This window comes from Aquarana catesbeiana, linkage group LG05 (assembly GCF_042186555.1).
Source record: "Aquarana catesbeiana isolate 2022-GZ linkage group LG05, ASM4218655v1, whole genome shotgun sequence".
Classification (NCBI taxonomy): domain Eukaryota; kingdom Metazoa; phylum Chordata; class Amphibia; order Anura; family Ranidae; genus Aquarana; species Aquarana catesbeiana.
This window is the reverse complement of record NC_133328.1, coordinates 535657917-535677765: the sequence shown is the minus strand read 5'-3', so window position 1 is coordinate 535677765 and position 19849 is coordinate 535657917. Positions and strand designations below refer to the sequence as shown.

The 19849-nt window shown below is 41.4% G+C and overlaps 1 protein-coding gene across 1 annotated transcript in view; it reads left to right on the top strand.

Annotated features, from left to right (window-relative positions):
- TRAM1 (translocation associated membrane protein 1) overlaps nucleotides 1–19849 on the top strand; it is a 62628-nt gene that overhangs the window by 22853 nt on the left and 19926 nt on the right. The window contains exons 3-5 of the mRNA XM_073631783.1: nucleotides 5678–5796; nucleotides 7422–7538; nucleotides 17682–17740. Of these exons, the coding sequence (XP_073487884.1) occupies nucleotides 5678–5796; nucleotides 7422–7538; nucleotides 17682–17740 (295 nt within the window). The remainder of the gene's footprint in view (nucleotides 1–5677; nucleotides 5797–7421; nucleotides 7539–17681; nucleotides 17741–19849) is intronic.

Here is a 19849-nt window from a genome sequence, read left to right as displayed (position 1 = left end):
AGAAAAGCATATAATATTACAGTTCTGTTTGAAAATCTGCAAAACAGCCTAGAATTTTTTTTTTCTTTAAATAAAAAAAATTGATCTGGGTCTGATGATATTTACCAGATTCAACCTCTAATAGTATATAGAGTATATTTCTTCTGTCTGTTATTCTCAGAGAGGATTAAAGATTTTACTCCCTAACCATATAGTTGGTTATTAATATTTACCCCTGCATATAAAGATGTTTAGGAATAAATTGCCTTTTTTTAATTTTACATATTAACTAAATTATACACCACACTACTTTTTAAGGTTATTAATCGAAACAATAATCGGCCAACTAATCGATTATGAAAATAATCGTTAGTTGCAGCCCTAGTCCCAGGTCACTTGTAGCGATAGCCTCTGACTGGCTAGCACAGTGATTAGTAACTGTGAGCCCGCTCATGAACAAAGAGAAAGATGCATGGTATCTTCCTCATCTTACAGGAGAGAAAAATGTAAACAAACCAAAGCGTGTGTAAAAAAACAAAACAAAATTCTATTAAAAATAAAGAACAAAAAATTAACAAGATCAAGGTTTTACAGAGTTAGTGTTGAGATCAAGATCAGCATAATTTGGGTACAATTAAAAAAAATATATATTTTTTAAATTGGTGTCAGTGTGGTTTTAGGCAGTATTAAAAAATGTGCACCTTTATTTCTGGGCTGCACTACGGGTACAAACAACAACGAACATACATTTATGTGGTATCGCTGCAATCATCAGGAGCAAGAGAATTTTATTTTGGGTTGCTCTTTGGTGATAAGTTACGATAATAGCAAGAAATATACAGCTAAATTAAAAATAACTTTTTATTACTATTTTGGGCCCGTTCTCCTTTGCTAATAATAATAAAAAAAAAAAAATTAAAAAATAAGAAGATATCCATTACCATTTACCGCCAAATTTGCCTTGGGGGAAAAAAACAAGATATAATTCACCTGGATGCACAAAGTAGTTTTGATGATATGTACAGTTTTACTAACCCATGTCAAAGTTGCAAATTTGTGCTTAGGCATTAACATTTGTTTTACTTTTAGGTGTGAAAGGGTTAAGCTCCTCCCTAATTAATACCCATGTGATATCAATTTTTTTTTTACTTTTTCATGTAGAATATTTTTTAAATCTGTGTTATGCAGTAAACGCAACAATAAAACAATTTTTACAATTTTCGATCATAGAATGTGAACAAGTAATACACAGAAAAAATTACGATACAGTAGTCTCTCTATACATAGTATAGCAAAGACAGGTTTTCCACAAAAATTGCAAAATTGCTTGTAATTGTTGGGTGCCGATTCTGAAACTGTCACTTTCCAGTAATGTTTACTTTCTTCAATAGGTTTTTGACAACAATGCAGGCAAAAGTGCCATTCATTTTACACCCAGCAATCCGTTTAGACATCTGGAGAATGAAAACAATTAGAAATGATGAGCACATAAAAAACAATGCATGTATGGCCAGCATTTCTATAGGTTGTATAACATAAACGGATGGGGCTGGAATGCAGATCATAATGTATGTCATATTTACACTTTATGACAACATTAGAATTGCAGCTCAGTGATACCTGGAGTACAGATACTAGCCATGACTCTTGAATGTTAGTATATGCTCCCTAATGACCAGCTTTTTATAAAGCTTTTACGAAATCAGTTGCAAGCAGCAAATCCATGTTATCTTGTTATCCAAAAGAAAAGTTCCAGAATAGAAACTAGATGCAATCTGTGTGCTGTGTTCTATTTAAAGACACGGCTTGTGTTAATCCTAGTGCGATGTACCAGAACTGAACCTGAGTTTATCCACTATTGCTTTAAATAGGACTTTACATAATAACTGAGCCAAATGAATAAAGTCCTGCCAGATTATGATATTGGGATGCCTGCCTTTACACACATGAAATTTAATGGCATCCCAGTCTTAGTCCATAGAATTCAATATTGAGTTGGTCCACCCTTTGCACCTATACCAGCTTCAACTCTTCTGGGAAGGCAGTCTACAAGGTTTAGAAGTGTGTCTATGGAAATGTTTGACCATTCTTCCAGAAGAGCATTTGTGAGATCAGACACTGATGTTGGACAAGAAGGCCTGGCTCACAGTCTCTAATTCATCCCAAAGGTGTTCTATAGAGTTGGGGTCAGGACTCTGTGCAGACCAGTCAAGTTCCTCCACCCAAAACTTACTTATCCAGGTCTTTTTGGGCCAGTGCACAAAGCAAGGTCCTAATCATTTGGTGGAGGGGGATTATGGTGAGGGGTTGTTTTTCAGGGGTTGGGCTTGGCCCTTTAGTTCCAGTGAAGGGAACTCTTAAGGTGTCAGCATACCAAGACATTTTGGACAAATTTCATGCTCCCAAATTTGTGGGAACAGTTTGGGGATGGCCCCTTCCTGTTCCAACATGACTGCGCACCAGTGCACAAAGCAAGGTCCATAAAGGCATGAATGAGCAATTTTGCGGTGGAGGAACTTGACTGACCTGCACAGAGTCCTGACCTCAACCTGATAGAACAACTTTGGGATGCATTAAAGTAGGGACTGCAAGCCAGGCCTTCTCATCCACATCAGTGCCTAGCCTCACAAATGTGCTTCAGGATTGGTCAAATATTCTCATAGACACACTCCTAAACCTTGTAGACAGCCTTCCCAGAAGAGCTGAAGCTGCTATAGCTGCAAAGAGTGGGCCAACTCAATATTAACCCCTACGGCCATTAAAGTTCATGTATGTGTAAAGGCAGGCTTCCCAATACTTTTGACAATATAGTGTGTGTGTGTGTGTATGTGTGTATATATATATATATATATATATATATATATATATATATATATATAATTTCATGCAGTCCCCTTCAGCCTTCTCCTTTGCAGTCTGACTGGTCACAGCTCTTTGACATCAACCTGACCAATGCCGGACACCAAGGCCCAATCTCAACCCAAGAATATCAGACAGCAAAGGAGAGCATAAGCTGCCAAGACAGTGAGGGCTAAGGTAAGTATATCGCCTAATTTGCCATCCCCTACACAAAGCAAGCAGCCAATCCTTGTAATGGGATCCACTGCAGAGGTAAAGATTTTCCATGCCCATCCAGCCCTTCTCCAGGGATTATAAAAAAAAAACTATCCTTGCAGTGGGGCCCCTCTGCACTTCAAGGGTTATATTATGTTTAGGGGTTCCAGAAAAAGGAAAAATACTTACCTGATTCCGCCCTCCGGCGGTGTGACCAGTCCCCGCAGCCACCTCTGTAAGGCACTGCTAGATGCAGCCACACTCCTGTCATGGAACTTTGGGGAGAAGAATTTAGCGCCAGAAAATTGTGTAAGGTGAGTAATACAACGCGTTCTTCTACTCCTTAGACACAGGGCCTGTGCTACCACTAGGCAGCTGCCTAGGGCACCCAGCCACTGGTTTCCCTCTGCGTCCGCATGCTCTTCAGGCTGCAGCATGTAACTGACTCAGTCTCAGGCAGCCGCTCCGTCCGACCTATAGTGTAATTAGAGGCACAGCACTGGAGCCTGGAGGACATGTCCCGAGTCCCCCAACAGAACAGAAGCAAACATCCCCTGCTGCTGCGTGCTGCTATGATCATCAGTGACCGATCTGTCTGTCTCTCTGAGACTCTCTGGTGATCATCCCAGTACAGCCAGCTCTGCCTAATACACAATGCATTCCTTACAGCAGGGGTGCCCAACTGCTGGCACTCTGATGTGACTCGCCACCTCCTGCTCTGGGATGGTGTGTTGGCAAGCCCTGATTTTGGAGGTCCCGACTTGCCATCCCTGAGAATCAGTGTGAAGAACGGAGCCGACACTAGAGGAAGCAGAGCCTAGGCTTCCTATATAGCACCAGCTCCTGTCACATGGGCAGGACAAAGGGGGTGGAGTAATGGGCGGAGCCATGTGGGGGTGGCAAAACTGGGTTTCGTCTAGGGTGTCAAAAATCTTTGCACCAGCCCTGCCTAGACATAACAGGGCACCACTACAAAGGTATCTTTTATTTTTTTATTTTTTTTAATTTCATGAAGTTGGGGTTTAAACTTCGATTCAGAGGGAAGCAATAGTTAAGCACGTATTTTTAGAGCTGAATGCCAGGTCCAAATTGGCACAGCTCTGTGATTGTTAATACATCAGTAAATGTATTTTCATCCCTGGAGTTTAGAATCCCTTCCAATATTAAAAATGAGAATCCTTGAGTCCATCCAGCTATTGAACTTTCAGCTGTAGGACAGTAGACAGTCCCCTGGGGTTGCTGGATGGCCATAGCTCTCCCAGGACTGCTTGTGTCTGTAAACTCCTGTGTGTCTTCTGTGTTTGCACGTCTGAGTTATAATTTTACCTATGCTGGCTGTTTTAATACATTCTATCTAATCCTTGAATTAAATATATTTGGCACGTCCTTGGCTTTTGGCAGCACTTCAGATGATGTTAAATGGCAGGTGTTACATCTGTCAAGTGGTAATTTTTTATTACAGGTAAATAGCAGTACACTTATGACAGATTGATGAATATGTTATAATAATAATGTTATAACTGAGAGCATATCACAAAGATCTGTCCACTTTCTTATAGTTCTATATAGTTCTGTTTGCATCTAACTTCCTGACATAGTATAATAACCTTATGCCCTGTACACATGGTCGGATTTTCCGACAGAAAAAGTGCGATTGGATTGTGTTGTCAGAAATTCCGATCGTATGTGGGCTCCATCTGACTTTTTCCGTTGGAATTTCCGACACACAAAGTTTGAGAGCAGGCTATAAAATTTTCCGACAACAAAATTCGATCAGTTAAATATGATCGTGTGTACACAAATCCGAAGCACAAGGTGCCATGCATGCTCAGAATAAATTAAGAGACGAAAGCTATTGGCTACTGCCCCGTTTATAGTCCCGACGTACGTGTTTTACGTCACCACGTTCAGAACGATCAGATTTTCCGACAACTTTGTGCGACCGTGTGTATGCAAGACAAGTTTGAGCCAACATCCGTCGGAAAAAATCCATGGATTTTGTTGTCGGACTGTCCGATCGTGTGTACAGGGCATTACTGCAATTTCAGAAAATGACTGCCCGTTCTCTGAAATAAAAAATATGTATGTGATCTTCCTGAATAACAAATTCCAAAGAAACTTGAATTGTCCACTCCGTCTCCTTTTTCAGCTGGTCATAGCTGTACAGATGTGAGCCTGGAAAAAAGAAAAACTACTACAGTGGCACAATAGGTTTTCCCTGTTCAGCTATCTGTAATCTGCCTTGTCAATTAGCATGATGTATTTGGACAAAGTTGGACACAGACACAATATTCGGTAGTACACGGACACTGACACTGAATATAAGGTTACACAGAATGTTAAAGCTCCCTTGGCATTTTAAACCAAGCTCTCTTCAAAAGAGGGTAAATATTCCTTCCATTGACTGCTCCTCCAGATGCAAAGACTTCTTCCACCTGAATACTAAGAAACCAGCATTTCCCGAGACTGGTGATCTTCTGTGTCCCCCACAGAAGTGGTCAGTGGCTCCACCCACCAACCTCCACGTCGGTACTGTGTCCTATAATGATGTGGAAGTCAAAGGGTATCCATCACTTCCTAGCCATGTACGTGTTTCTGGTTTTAATCTCAGGACATTGATTTGGTTTGTTTCTTTGTTTTTCAGGTGTTCTAGGTGAACCAGTTTCATTCTATCACTACGGCATCAAAGACGTGTCAACGGTTTTCTTTTATATGCTTGTGGCAATAATACTACATGCTGTCATACAAGAATATGTCCTAGATGTAAGTACATTTTTTTTTTTTTTTTATTGCTTTCAAATAACTACCTTGATCATTTGATAAATAAGTGCACTTCTAATTCTGTCTGCCCATTTGTATTAGTGAAGGGACCATGTGGCTTGGTTATTATTATACAGGAATTATATAGCGCCAAAAGGTTGCGCAGCGCTTAACAAAATGAATTAGTTGGTAGTTTTTAAGCATGCAGGCAGTTCATAATAAAACCTTTTCACCAAAAATGTGCTTTCTCCTAAATAAATTAATGTCCACATGTGCAATGTAATTATCAAAAAGCGATAAGCCTTCAGGTTAAAATATGCTTTGGGGTATCCCTGTCTAGCAGTCAAGACCGGTGTGTGTCCCCCATTGCTCCACAGCATGTGATAATAACTGACCAAAAAAAAAAAGCTCTACTCCCATGATGTCCATGTTGGTTTTATTATCTGCCTTTCGCAAAATTTTTTACCCCAGAGGAACTATAAAATAATTTTGAGGTCTCGGGGAACCCCTGCCAAAATAGGTTAAAGAAGTATGGCCATACAGGAGTGCAGTTCTTTTGGCACTCCTGTGATCCATTTTCAGCTGACATTGTGCTGAAGTCCGCTGTCAGCTGATGTCAGAGCCGACTCCTAAAAGTTCCTGACCTTATGATCAGATCTGCCCAGAAGCCTGGATTGGCACCTGGCCTCAGTCTCTCAGCGATCCACTGAGAGCCTGAGCCAGACTCTCCTGTCCCCTCCACAGCCCAGAGCTCCAGTGAGCGCTGGAGAAGAATGCAGAGACCCCCAGCTCTCTGCTTAAAGCAGAGGGGAAGAACTGAGCGATCAGCCATGTTTGGTCACTCAATTCTCACTACAGAGCCGGCAGGAGACAGATACAGCATTGGATCAATGCTGCTTCCACCTATGTGAGTAATAAATGTTTTTTTCTTTGAAATCCTTAACTTCTCTTTTAAATTGGAGGTCATTTGGTGTCATGCTGCTGGCTCTGCCAACTACCATTGGATTCAAACTATGCAGCAGCATCAGATTATCAGCCACAGCCCAAATAACCTCTAGCAAACTCTGGAGGAACCCTAGGGTTTCATGGCTGATCTATCAGCATGATGTTCTGAAAGGCTGGAAACCGTGGTTTAAAGGGGGCAGCAATGGGGCAAAAAGTCTGGAGCCTGTAGTAGTAAATTTTAAAGGTTACCTTTTAACAGCCATATTAGTAGTTGGAGGAGAGTGCTTGGATTGTGTGATCACCAGAGGATTACAGCTCAGTTTACATCTGCACATTTTAGGCGATTGTGAATTAGGTACTTTGAAAAAACACATGCTGCTGGACCTAAGTGGTTTATAACAAACAAGTTAGAGTTCAGTGGTAAAGCACATAAAACATGTTGCACTGATCATGCAATGCATCTAACATGCACAGATGTGAACAGGTCCCCCTTTCTTGTTTTTTCTTTTTTAACCATTATATATTTTTAACCTTAGTGTCGCTAATCATCTGCCATCAGCTTTTTGAAAATATTTTTAACAGTTCTCACTGATTTATTCTTGAGATCTCACGTATCATTCTGAATTTTATATCGCTCAATGAGATGTTAATTTAGTTTATCTAATCAAGCTGTCTTCTTTCAGAAAATTAACAGGCGCATGCACTTCTCCAAGACAAAACACAGCAAGTTCAATGAGTCTGGGCAGCTGAGTGCTTTCTACCTTTTCTCTTGTGTATGGGGGACGAGCATCATTGTCTCAGTAAGTAAACCACTTGAATAACTGTTTCATTAAAAAAATATATATCTAAATCCATAGTCTCGGTTTTATTGTAGAACTAAAGGCAAAACTTTTTATTTTTGTTAAAGTAAGGGAGGGTTATAATCCATGTAAGGTTAATTTATGTCATCTGTGTCCCAATGAGTAGATTTCCATTCACTTCCTGTCCCATTGACAAAATAGGAAGTGAGAGAAAATCCCTCTAAAGTGAGGAAATCTCCCTATTGGACATATATGACCTGATCAATGCCTGGTGGGAGACAACCCCCTCCGCTAGAGATTACACGCATTATTCACAGGCACATAGCACTTATTCCCGCATAGACCACTTTTTCGTGCACACCTCATTACTTCCAGTCATTACGTCGGCAGGCATTCTGTCCATTCCCTGGTCGGACCACTCCCCGATTAAAATGTCATTATCTGGCCTTTGGTCTAAACCACGCCTATCACCATGGCGCTTAAATGCAGCTTTATTAAACCCCACTATATACACGGTACTCAAGAAGGAGCTTCAGGCTTATTTTCAGGAGAATTCCTCTCCTTCTATGTCCCCTGCGATAATTTGGGCAGCTCATAAGGCTACTATACGGGATAAAATCATTCAATTAGCGGCCAGGGCCAAACAAACCCGGGAACAGACGATTAAACAATTGGAAGTTGACCTTGGCAAGCTTATGCAAGAACAGCGTCTGGCTCCTCAGGTTAACATTAGACATCGGATAGATGAGGCTAGATTGGCACTGAACCTAAGTCTAACTACTCAAGCAGAAAAATGCATTTGTTGGTCGAGACATAAATATTACACTATGGGCGATAAACCAACCACTATGTTGGCTAGGAAGTTAGTACCCCGTATACTCACGTCCACTTTGCCTAAATTGAGACTGCCCACGAGACACCCCACACAAAACCCCAAAACTATCATTCAGGAATTCCACAAATTCTACACTAAACTGTACAGCAAGCCAGACCAATACTCACACACAAAGGCCGAAGCCTTTTTAGGGAGGTTCCACTGCCTCAGCTTACAAACACCCATGCGGAGCTTATGGATAAAGAATTCACAGAAGTGGAAATCAAGATGGCCATAAAAACTATTCATCCCTCTAAAGTCCCGGGCCCAGATGGATTTTCGAGTCATTATTGTAGGAAATACCAAGAAGTATTGCTCCCCCATTTGTGTGCCTATCTTAATGATCTGAGAAAAGGGTAACAATATCCCAAAACGCGACAATGCAGCATACATCCATGTTATACCAAAACCGGGAAAAGATCTTGGAGAGTGTTCCAATTACCGTCCCAGGCAGGCTTTGTCCCAGGCCGCCAGACATCAGATCAGACCCCTAGAATCATAGATCTCATTTCAGCCATCCATTCCGATTGGAACCAGACAGGGAATGCTGCTTTCGCTGGACATCCACAAGGCGTTTGATTCCCTGTCCTGGGATTATCTGCTAGACGTCTTGCCCCGTTATGGATTTGGCAAACACTTTTTGGCTATCCTTCGAATATTGTACGATATGCCAAAAGCATCATTAATGCTTAGGGGATACTCCTCCCAGCCCTTTAATATTTGTAGGGGAACTCGACAGGGGTGTCCTCTATCCCCACTGGTTTTCGTTCTAGCAATAGAACCATTAGCAATTAAGATTTGCGCCTGTCCAGATATTAAGGGTATAGAATGCCGTGACAGGGAACATAAGAGCTTGTTTTTCGCTGATGATATCCTGATGGTTTTGTCGGCACCTATCGCCTCCCTCCCCAACCTATATGAAATACTGCAACCGTTTTCAGCTATCTCAGGTCTTAAAATCAACGTTGACAAATCAAAGGCATTGAACGTCTCCCTGCAGGACTCCACCCAGAAAGTCCTCGAACAGTTCCACCAATTTCACTGGGAGCCGGTAGCTCACCTTACTTAGGAATTCATTTAACCCCTTCCTTACAAACCCTATATTCACAGTATAGACGCTTAATAGCAGACCTGTCCAGATGGCAAGTCCATCCTCCGTCGTGGTTTAGCAGACTGCACTCTATAAAAATAAATATTCTCCCAAAAATCTTGTATTTGTTTCGTACTTTACCAGTGGCGCTTAATAGGTTGGACCTGTTGTTATTTCAAAAGAAGCTTCTGTATGGGGTGACAAGAGGCCCAGGGTGAACAGGCGCTTTACACCAAAACGGAGGGGAGGTCTTGGACTCCCTGATTTGCAAAAATATTTTTATGTGGTCCAATTGGCTCAACTTACCAAATTCCACACTCAAGAACCCCAGACACCGTGGATGGCTATGGAATCATATTCCTGCTATCCCAAACCAATCTCACATAGAATGTGGATGCCGATAAGGGAAAGGCCTATGATTTTATGCCCTTCCCTCTCCTTATCCCTGGATATTTGGGACAGACTGGCAAGAACCCAAAAATTTAAATCTCCCCACAATCCATTAGCCCCCCTTTTGCGAAATGGGGACTTCACCCCCTCTACTTTTGACTGGTGGTCTAATAAGGGCTTCTTACAGATTGCAGACCTCTGTGATCATAAGGGAATGCTATCCAAAAGCTTGCTGATAGAAAAATACCTATTACCGGACTCTTTAGATATACTCAAATCTATCATTACATGCAGACCCTATCACGCAAAGGTGACCTTACAACTATGTCACCCATGGAAAATGTGTCGCCAATTTGATAAACTTCGAGGTCATATATCCGCCATATATACTATTTTGACATATGTCACTGCAAAACTGACTTATATGACCCAATGGGAACAAGATATCCAGGAAAACCTGGAACTTGAGGAATGGCATTCGTTAGCATTGGCTGCTTCCAAGTCACTGATCAATGCTTCAATAATAGAAGCTAATTATAAGGTTTTATTATGGTGGTACATGGTGCCGACCAGACTGGCCTCTTTTGTCCCCGAGGCATCTTCTAAGTGCTTTCGGAGCTGTGGTCAGGAAGGGACGGCATACCATATTTGGTGGCAATGCCCCAAAGTAAGGAGATTTTGGATCAGAGTCTATAACTTTATATATTCCCTCACTCAGATTAACCTGACCAAATCCCCGAAACATGCACTCTTAGGTTGTAAGATAGACGAAGCCTCCAAAACCCAAAGACGGCTCCTTACGTTCATATTTGTATCGGCCAAAATCATAATAGCAAAGAACTGGAAATCAGCGGCCCTACCATTTGACCAAATTAAACACAAACTTTTCTTGGCTTATTTTAAATGAAAGACTGATGGCCATTGTACAGGACAAAATGAAGCTGTTTAACAAAATTTGGGACCCATGGACCAGTTACTTGACGAATGACCCCCGGACTCTCACTGATCAGAGTGTTCCTTGTGGGGTTCAGCGCAGAGCATGGAGTCCTCGTCCCCCCCCCCCCCCTCCTGTCTTCTCTTCCCCCCTCCTGTCTCTTTTTTACGCTGAGACTGGTGTTGTCGGGCCGGGGTCCGCCACTACGCGGTTTGGGGAGGCAGGATATCCCCAAATTTCTGCTGGGGTGACCTGCTTCTCCTGGCGCGGGGGACGTGCCCTTATGCCCTTACTATATACCTGGACACACACTAACTCCTGGACCCTCTGCAGTCAGGCTTCCGCCCAGGCCATGGCACAGAAACGTCACTTCTCAAAATATGGGACGACGCCCTTGAAGCAGCAGATGACGGAGAATCATGTCTCCTGGTACTGTTAGACCTCAGTGCAGCATTTGATATAGTGGACCACAATACTCTACTTGTCCGCCTCACAGAAGTAGCAGGAGCCACAGATTCTGGTCTAAAATGATTTGCATCCTTCTTAGAGAATCGTTCTCAGACAGTGAACCTAGGAGCATTCACCTCTGAAACCCACGAACTCTCCTGTGGAGTCCCTCAGGGTTCACCCTTGTCACCAGTGCTATTCAACATCTACATCCGCCCACTCCTCAAAATCATCAGAAAATCGGACCTCTGCTTCCACTCATACGCTGATGACACCCAACTCTATTTTCGCATCACCGGACAAAAAGACCATCATCAACAACTAGAGAAATGCCTCACTTTGATAGATGACTGGATGACCATTAGCTCCCTCAAACTCAGCGGTTCAAAAACAGAACTTCTTCTCCTACACACTAACCAAAATTCCAAAACAAAGACCCCATGGACACCTCCCACCATCTTTGGACAGACCATCTCTCCAAGCACCAAAGCCAAGAGTCTCGGAGTTATCTTTGACTCAGAAATGTCAATGGATGCACAAATAGGATCATTAGTTAGCGGATCTCGCCATCTCCTCCGCCTGCTACATAGACTCATCCCAGAAGAGGACAAAGCAGCAGTAGTTGGAACAATCATCAATTCCCGACTCGACTACGCAAACTCCCTCTACATAGGATTACCCCAATATCCGCTTGCGCGCTTACAACTCATCCAAAACACGGCGGCAAGACTGCTAACAGGTAAAAAAAAAACCCTGGGAATCCATCTCCCCATCCCTGAGGAGCCTACATTGGCTAAACGTAAAGAATCGGATCACATTCAAGACCCTCTGCCTCACCCACAAATGCATACAAGGAAACGTTCCTCAATACCTTCGAGAGAAAAGAAAACACTACACACCCAATCGCAGTCTTCGATCATCTAACCAAAACCACCACCTCATTCCCAAGTACCGCTACAAATCAAAGGGAGACCGAAGATTCGCAGTCCAAGGACCAAGGCTATGGAACGCTCTTCTGACTTACATTCGCATGGAAGAAAACCATCAGGCCTTCAGGAAAAAACTCAAGACCTACCTCTTAGAAGCTGACAACACAGAACGCATCTAGCGCCTTGAGGCGATTCAGTTCGCATTTGCAGTGCTTTACAAATCATTCATTCATATAATTGTTATAAGGATAAAGGATATGGTGAGAGGCTCAACACGGATGATCCATACTATATCAGGTTGAGAGAATTTATAGATGAGATGAAGAGGCGGCGGATTTTACGTGTTTGTACTGTATGCTACTCTGTCTATGAAAACTGTATACTGTTAAAGTCAATGCCATGGACCTAACTTTTGTATGATGAAAAACTTGAATAAAAATCATTGAAAGATAAAGTGAGGAAATATCTGGTTGAAACTAGTGTTCCCATTTGGAAGATTTCTTCTATTCCTGTTCTGGGGACAACTCAAAACTTTTACTTTCAGCAATAATGGTAAACAGAGATAATAGGGTGAATCTTCCTAACAGGAGCACAGACAGCAATACAAACCTGACAGGGGTCCTAATACCTCATCATTCTATCCAAAAAAAAGTTTGCCCGAAGCAATTACAATGTGCTACAGTTAGATCCCTATATACAACTTATTTAGGATTGACAGCAATTTAAAGCTACACAAAGACAATTTAGGGGCCCAGTTATAAAGCAACTGTATGACAAATATGCTATTCTACTTTCCACTATTTTTATTATACAGGATTTATATAGCGCCAACAGTTTGCACAGCGCTTTATAATATAAGGGAGACGGTACAATTACAATACAGTTCAGTGCAGAAGGAATAGGAGTGCCCTGCTCATGGAGCTTGCAATCTTAAAGGAGGGGTAGATAGTACAAAATGTAATAGCTGCATGGGGTGATCTGACGAAGGTGACTCAAGTAAAGTTTTTTTTTTTTTTTTTAGGTAGAGGTGGGGTAGGCATCCCTGAATAAATGTTTCTATTATTAGACTAGAAAACAAACTTATTCAGTGAAGCCTTACCCCACCTCCACCTAAAATACTGTACTTGAGTCACTTCCATCAGATATCATCCCCTGCAGCTATTACATTTTGTACCATCACCCCCTCCCCTTAGATTGTAAGCTCTACTTAGTTTCATTTTTCCAGATAAGCAATATCCTTATTATTTTTGTTGCATTGTGTTTTTGAGATTGGTCCATTTGTTTCTGACCTTGGGTTGGACAACCTAAATGATGTGTGGATAAGCTTGGACTTATGCATGATACCATGTGGCTTCCTGGAAAATTTTAATGAACAAGGAAATTGATGTGTTCTTGTGTGCTAAACCATCTGCTTTTCTGACATTGGGGATCAAATTGCTCTCATAAGCAAACAATAAAGAAGGTCAGATGCACTGGAGAATCCACATAGATAATTGGCTCCAGTCATGCTGTATAAAAGCTAAAACGGTCTCGCTGTACTGAAAATGCAAAATGTTATCTGAATGGCGCTACTGCTGAGCGGGCGACCTCCTGTGTTCATTTAGAAGAAATGCAGCTGCTCGATTTAGGACCAGGAAGTCATGGTGTAGTAGCAGTGCTTACTATTGTGATTTCCAGCTTCCAGGGGAATCCCACATGCACTAATGTACAATGGACCAAGCTGAACCAATGTAAGAAAAAATTACTGACTTCACCTTTTACTAATTCTCGCCCATATGACGTCCTGTGGGGTTGAGGGAGTGGAGATACCTGGATGATGCCTGCAGCTAGAGACATCACCCAGACACCTTTTTTTTTTTCAGCCAGCAATTCCCTTCAATGTAGAAGCCATCCTAGCTCTCATGCGTTCGAGTATCCAGATATCTGATCCAGTGTAGGCGGGTTACCACAGAGCTGGCCGAGGACCAGACTGTCTCTATGACCCCAGGAGGCCGAAAGTGGTGTCACTAATTTTTTTTCTCCTAGATGGCGGAATGTGTGTGGGTGGTTTTTTTTTTTATTTATTTATTTTTTTTTTAATGCTTTTCAGGGTAGAGGAGATATCTGGGGTATTATAGACCACAGGTTTCTCCTTTAACCACCCTGGTGGTATGATTATGTCAGATTGTTGCGTCTGCGTCTCAAAGCTGTACAATTGTTTTGCATAGAAATTTGGCGTTTTATATTGTAGGCCTGTAATTCTTAGCAATAACACACTTAAATCTGTCCAAACAAGAATCTAATAGACATCCCGGGTATGATAAAGTTTGAAACACAAAATCATTCGTTATAATATAATAAATAACTATAAATAATTATAAAAAAAATAGTATAATAATAAAAAATTAATTTCCCCCATGATTCACTGTCGCTCAATTCTGCAAGTGTTCTAATTTACTATCGCTTTTTTCTAGCTGGTCTAAAACCACTTTTTAGTTGCTATGGACAATCTCAAGTTTCCAGGCAGAAAGAACAGTGTATATATGTGTGTGTGTGTATATATAGATATATCTATAGATATATATATATAGATATATATATCTATATATATCTCTATTTCTGCATGCAGGACATTGGACCAAGCACTAGGGACAAAAGGGATGTGAAATGATTTTATACAGTAATGTAATCTGTAAGATTACAGTGTACTGTATGTGTTATGAATTTTCTATGTTTTGAATTGGCCGCCGGGCTCCGCCCCTGTGCGCTGCGACGCTTGCAGGGAAAGGAGCCCGGCACACAGAGGCATTGGACTGGAGGACAGAGCCCACGGACACAGCGGAGGGACATTGCAGGATCCTGGAAACAAGGTAAGTAACCTGCACCAGGATCCTGCAATGTAATCCCGAGTGTGGCTCAGGGTTTCCGCTAATGGTACTGAAATTTAACCCCGAGCCACACTCTGGAAAACCGCCAGGGAGGTTAAATAGGACCCATCATTCCTTAATTATATCACAAGGGATGTTTACATTTCATGTGATAGGAATAAAAGTGGTAAAAAAAAATTAAAGGGACAGTGAAAAAAAAAAAAAATTAATGTTTTTTTCAGGTGTCCCATCCCCTTGTGCTCTTACTCATAGGTCACTCCAGCATATGTAAATGATGTTCGCACCACACATGTGAGGTATCCCTGCAACTGTCAGAGTGAGAGCAATATTTCTAGCGCTATACCACCTCTGTAACTCTAAACTGGTAACCTGTAAATAAATTTTAAAACGCCTATGGAAATTAAGTACTATAGTTTGGCGCCATCCCACAAGTGTTCAAAATTTTAAAGTGTGACATGTTGGCTATCTATTTACTCTGCATAACATCTTTTATATTTTATAAAAAAAATAGGTTATATATTGTGTTTTTTTATATATTATTATATTGTGCATTAAAATTCATGAAAGTGTATTTTTTCCAAAATATTTAAATTGAAAAATCGCGCAAATATCATGTGACATAAATTGCAATGATTGCCATTTTTTTCTCTAGGGTCTCTGCCAAAAAAAAAAAAACTATCTATCTATCTATCTATCTATCTATCTATCTATCTATCTATCTATCTATCTATCTATCTATCTATCTATCTATCTATCTATCTATCTATCTATCTATCTATCGTGTATGTTCTGAGTACGTTTCTAGCAAAAAAATACACATTTTTACATGTAGGAGAGAAATGTGAGAATTGGCTTAGGTGGGAACTGGTCAAAGTGAAAATACTCAGCTGACTTTATTTACCACTATTTGGTATTTTTAAATAGACAATTGAAAGTGTTTTTGTTTGAGTGTTCAAAATACCTGTTGACCCTGCGAGAAATCTTGTAAGCAGATAACTTCCTGTGCTCTTAGCTGCATTCTCATCAGTTAGCACTCTTCCCAGTTCTCTCTGTGGTCTACACAACACCCCCCCCCCCCCATTATAGAAAATAGAGGGGAGTTGTTCTGTAGCCCTGTCTAGGGTGACAACGCTGATGCATTGAGGATATAGTACAGTGAGCAGTCTTTGTAACCGTACAACAAAAAGTATTTTATTGACAGAATCACCAGGTGAAAATAAGGGGTATAACAAAAGGAAGAAAATTAATGCAGCCACTACATCAAATTACTGGTGAGCTGCTATATATTAAATTTTTGCTCTTGAGGTTTAATACACTTTTAGCAGAGGTTTACCAATTTGTGTTGTGCAGTTCACAACGGGTGTCTTAATATTATGTAGCCAAGCATCTGTACAAATGGGTGCATACAAATGGCCATTGAGCATGCAGCTTCATTAAAATGATAAGGCCCCTTACTCACGGGGCGGGCTCCATTGAATTTATCTTGCTCAGTGGGGAATCTGTCCGCTAAGCAGATGCATGGCTGGTCTTTGTCCGCTCCGCTTATGCAGAGCAGACACAGCCCGCTCTCCTCTATGGGTGGTTGGTTGTAAATGGGCCACTTGTTCCAATCTGATCAGCCAGAGGGCTAGGGAACGGATCCCCATCCGTCTGTTTTGAACGGATGGGATCGGACGTTGGCGGGTGTCAATGGACAGATGTCCAGATAGAGGAGACTGGAGGGTCCGACTGCAAAATTGACAGGCGGACCTGATTGACCCACCCGTGTTAAAGGGCCCTTAAGGACACTTCCTCCCAAAGCAAAGTGTTTTAGCATTGTGTGGTTACTGACATGTTAAGTAATATGCTGGCTTTTTATCATTGAGGACTACAGTGATGATAACTGCCTCCCCCAAATTTCTATTTCTGTGCAAATTCTGTTGTACTAACACAGGATGGTGACACCATTCCAGTTTCATTCCACATCGTACATAATAAATAATTTACCAGTATAATTGCCAGTTTGATATTTTTATTATGGATTTGTATGAGAGATGCATCCTACTTGCATTGAGTATCTGAGACATAGTGGAAGCTTCAGCTCAGTGGTACCCAATGAAAACTGGGGAATAAATGATACAAATCTGGGATACGCACATGTAATGTGTAGTGTTCGTTTGCAAGGTTCTTTTGCACTTTGCATATAATATTGGTGGAAATGAAAGGGGAAAGTCTTTTTAGCAATGCTTAAACATGTCAAAAGATATAATCCGGACTGTTTTCTTAGCAGTGTGCCATTAATCATCGAATAATATTGGCAAAGCAGTGCTGTGATGTCCTCTTCAGAATGAATAGAGCTAACTCCCTGTCATTCTGCTAAACTGAAGAGCGTGCCGTGTTTGTGGCATTAGTTGCCATAGAGACCATTTCTGAACAGTAATGTTATTTTCAGCAAAATAGCTACCTGCACAACCACTAATTAGAATGTTTGGATACTGCTTTAATGATTAAAGAATGCAGCCTAATTTACTGCAAAAAATGTTTTGTGATGCTCAGTCAACATGTAACTGTGCCGTTATTGGTAATATTTCTTATAGTTGTAATTATAGAGCTAATTGTTCTTGTCTGTTTAGGAGAATTATTTTGCAGATCCAACAAGTTTATGGAAAGGCTACCCGCACACCTACTTCCCGTAAGTAATTGGTTTGTTTTTTACGTTTAAAAAAAAAAAAAACGAAATGGCATTTCAGTTCAGCGGATTCTGGCACCTTTTGTTTGTGTTTTTTTTTTTTTGTTTTTTTTTTAAGAGACCTTCCTTCTTAACAGTGCAGGATCTTTGTTCTTGTATTGCTCAGCATTTTGGTAAAGGTAGAGTTATCGCAAGCAGTACGTCCTTTCAATGAACCCTTAAAGGATAAGTTCACTTTCGGAACATGTTACATGTTCCACCTGTTTTTATGCTTTAGCATCTGCATCTGTGATAGTGAGTCAGGGATCTTCTCCTTGTACCCACTGTCACTATTTGAAAACAGCACAGCCGTGCAGGGCTCTGTCCTCAGGGCTGCATTATTTATTTACAGTTCCTTTGAATTAATGCCTACAGGTACCATAAGCCATTGCGGCTGACCGCTTGTAGTCTTCAATGAGCTGCAAGGGCACTAGTAAGCGTCCTTGTAATCCATTGATCTTCTTGCTCCTGGGTAACTGCCTTACCCCTACAAGGTACGAGCAGACAGTGACACCTATCCTGAGACTCTGCAGGAGCTGGACATTGCACCTGTGATCTGCTGATCGTTGGTGCAATGCTCTGCAGGCTCTTTAGGAAAAAACATAAATAAATGCACATTTGTTGCCAACCACAGGATAGTACCTGGGCCTTGCATAGAAGAGCAAGGTTTTGCCTGTAACGCTTCTCTTTGAGGGCTGGACCCTAGGAACCAGGACTCTTTTTGGTCTTGCTACATTACCTAAAATTGTCCTGAGGGGTGCTATACAGGTCCGAAGGAGTGGAACCCCTATTAAGGGACCCGGGTGAAGTTTGGATCTGTCTGTTTCAGCAGTATCCTGCAGCGAGGATAAGGTAAGGGAAGAAGCCTAGGAACTGTTTAAAGTCCACCTATGCCTTTTCTTCCATATATTAAACATTGTATGCCTTAAGTCTCCTCTAGAGGGAGTAAAATTACACATACCTTGGTACATTGCTTCTCAGCAGTTCTGTGTCCTGGCTATATCAGCATGTGTGGTCCCAGCAGTCAGTGGGGGTTCTAACTGAACAGTGGGGGTACAGCAGCAGTTTTTTTTTTTTTTTTTTTTACATATTTTTTTTTTAATTTTTAAACGGCCCCTGCTAAGTAAGCCAGGTATAGATCCTGCAGATTAGGGAGCCTAACGCTCTGCTGATAAAACCTCCCTCCCCTCCCGGAGAGGTGCGGTGGCGGCTTCACATATGCTTGTTTATTAAACTTGCCTTCATTGTGAAACACTGTCCAGCAAGGGTTATGGTGACAGGCAGCGTCAGTTCTCTGCTTAAACAGTAGATTCGCCACTCTGGCTAGGTGCCAGACGCCGCTCGCAGCCTTCTCCTCTTCGGGTCTGCATTTGCCGCGGCAAATGTACCATAGTTATCAATGGAACACAAGTGCAGTAATCAGCACACTTGTAGTCCATTAACACTTCCTTCAGTACAGAGGTACTGAAAGTTGGAGGAAGAAGAGTGCAGGAGCCTGATTTTGCACCCGGGATCCACTGATCATGGGTGCAATGTTTTTGAGGCTCCTGGGGCAAAAAAAAAAAAGAATAAATACGCAATTTCTTTCTCCACACATATATGCCTTTATTGTTTTTTTTCCGTAAAGGTAGGCTTTAACTTTCCCCAAGTCTGAAAATATGCTGGCAGTAATCCTCTTTTAGTAGTACAAATGGCTCACAATCCAAGTCTAATTTTCCATATAACATGTTTTTATGCCCATGCTATCAATGCATTGAATTCGGCCGGATATTCAGATGTTTGCCTTGAGTTCAACTTTGAAACGTTTCAGTGACCTGCTGGATTATCCTGCCATGGCGAATTTATGAAAACTAGTGCAAAAGAATAGTGGATATATTCGTATAACACGCAGCTGTACCTTTGATTTATTTAACTGTCTATAGAAAGTCTTGGCTCCCATGAGCCACACCTTGCCCTAGTTTTTATGATCAGCCCCACTTCATATTTAGGAGCAACAGCAGGTAAATGCCTATAATAATGGGGTATAACTCATTTTAAACATTTGCTTTCTGTCTGTTGTATTTCTGTTAAAAT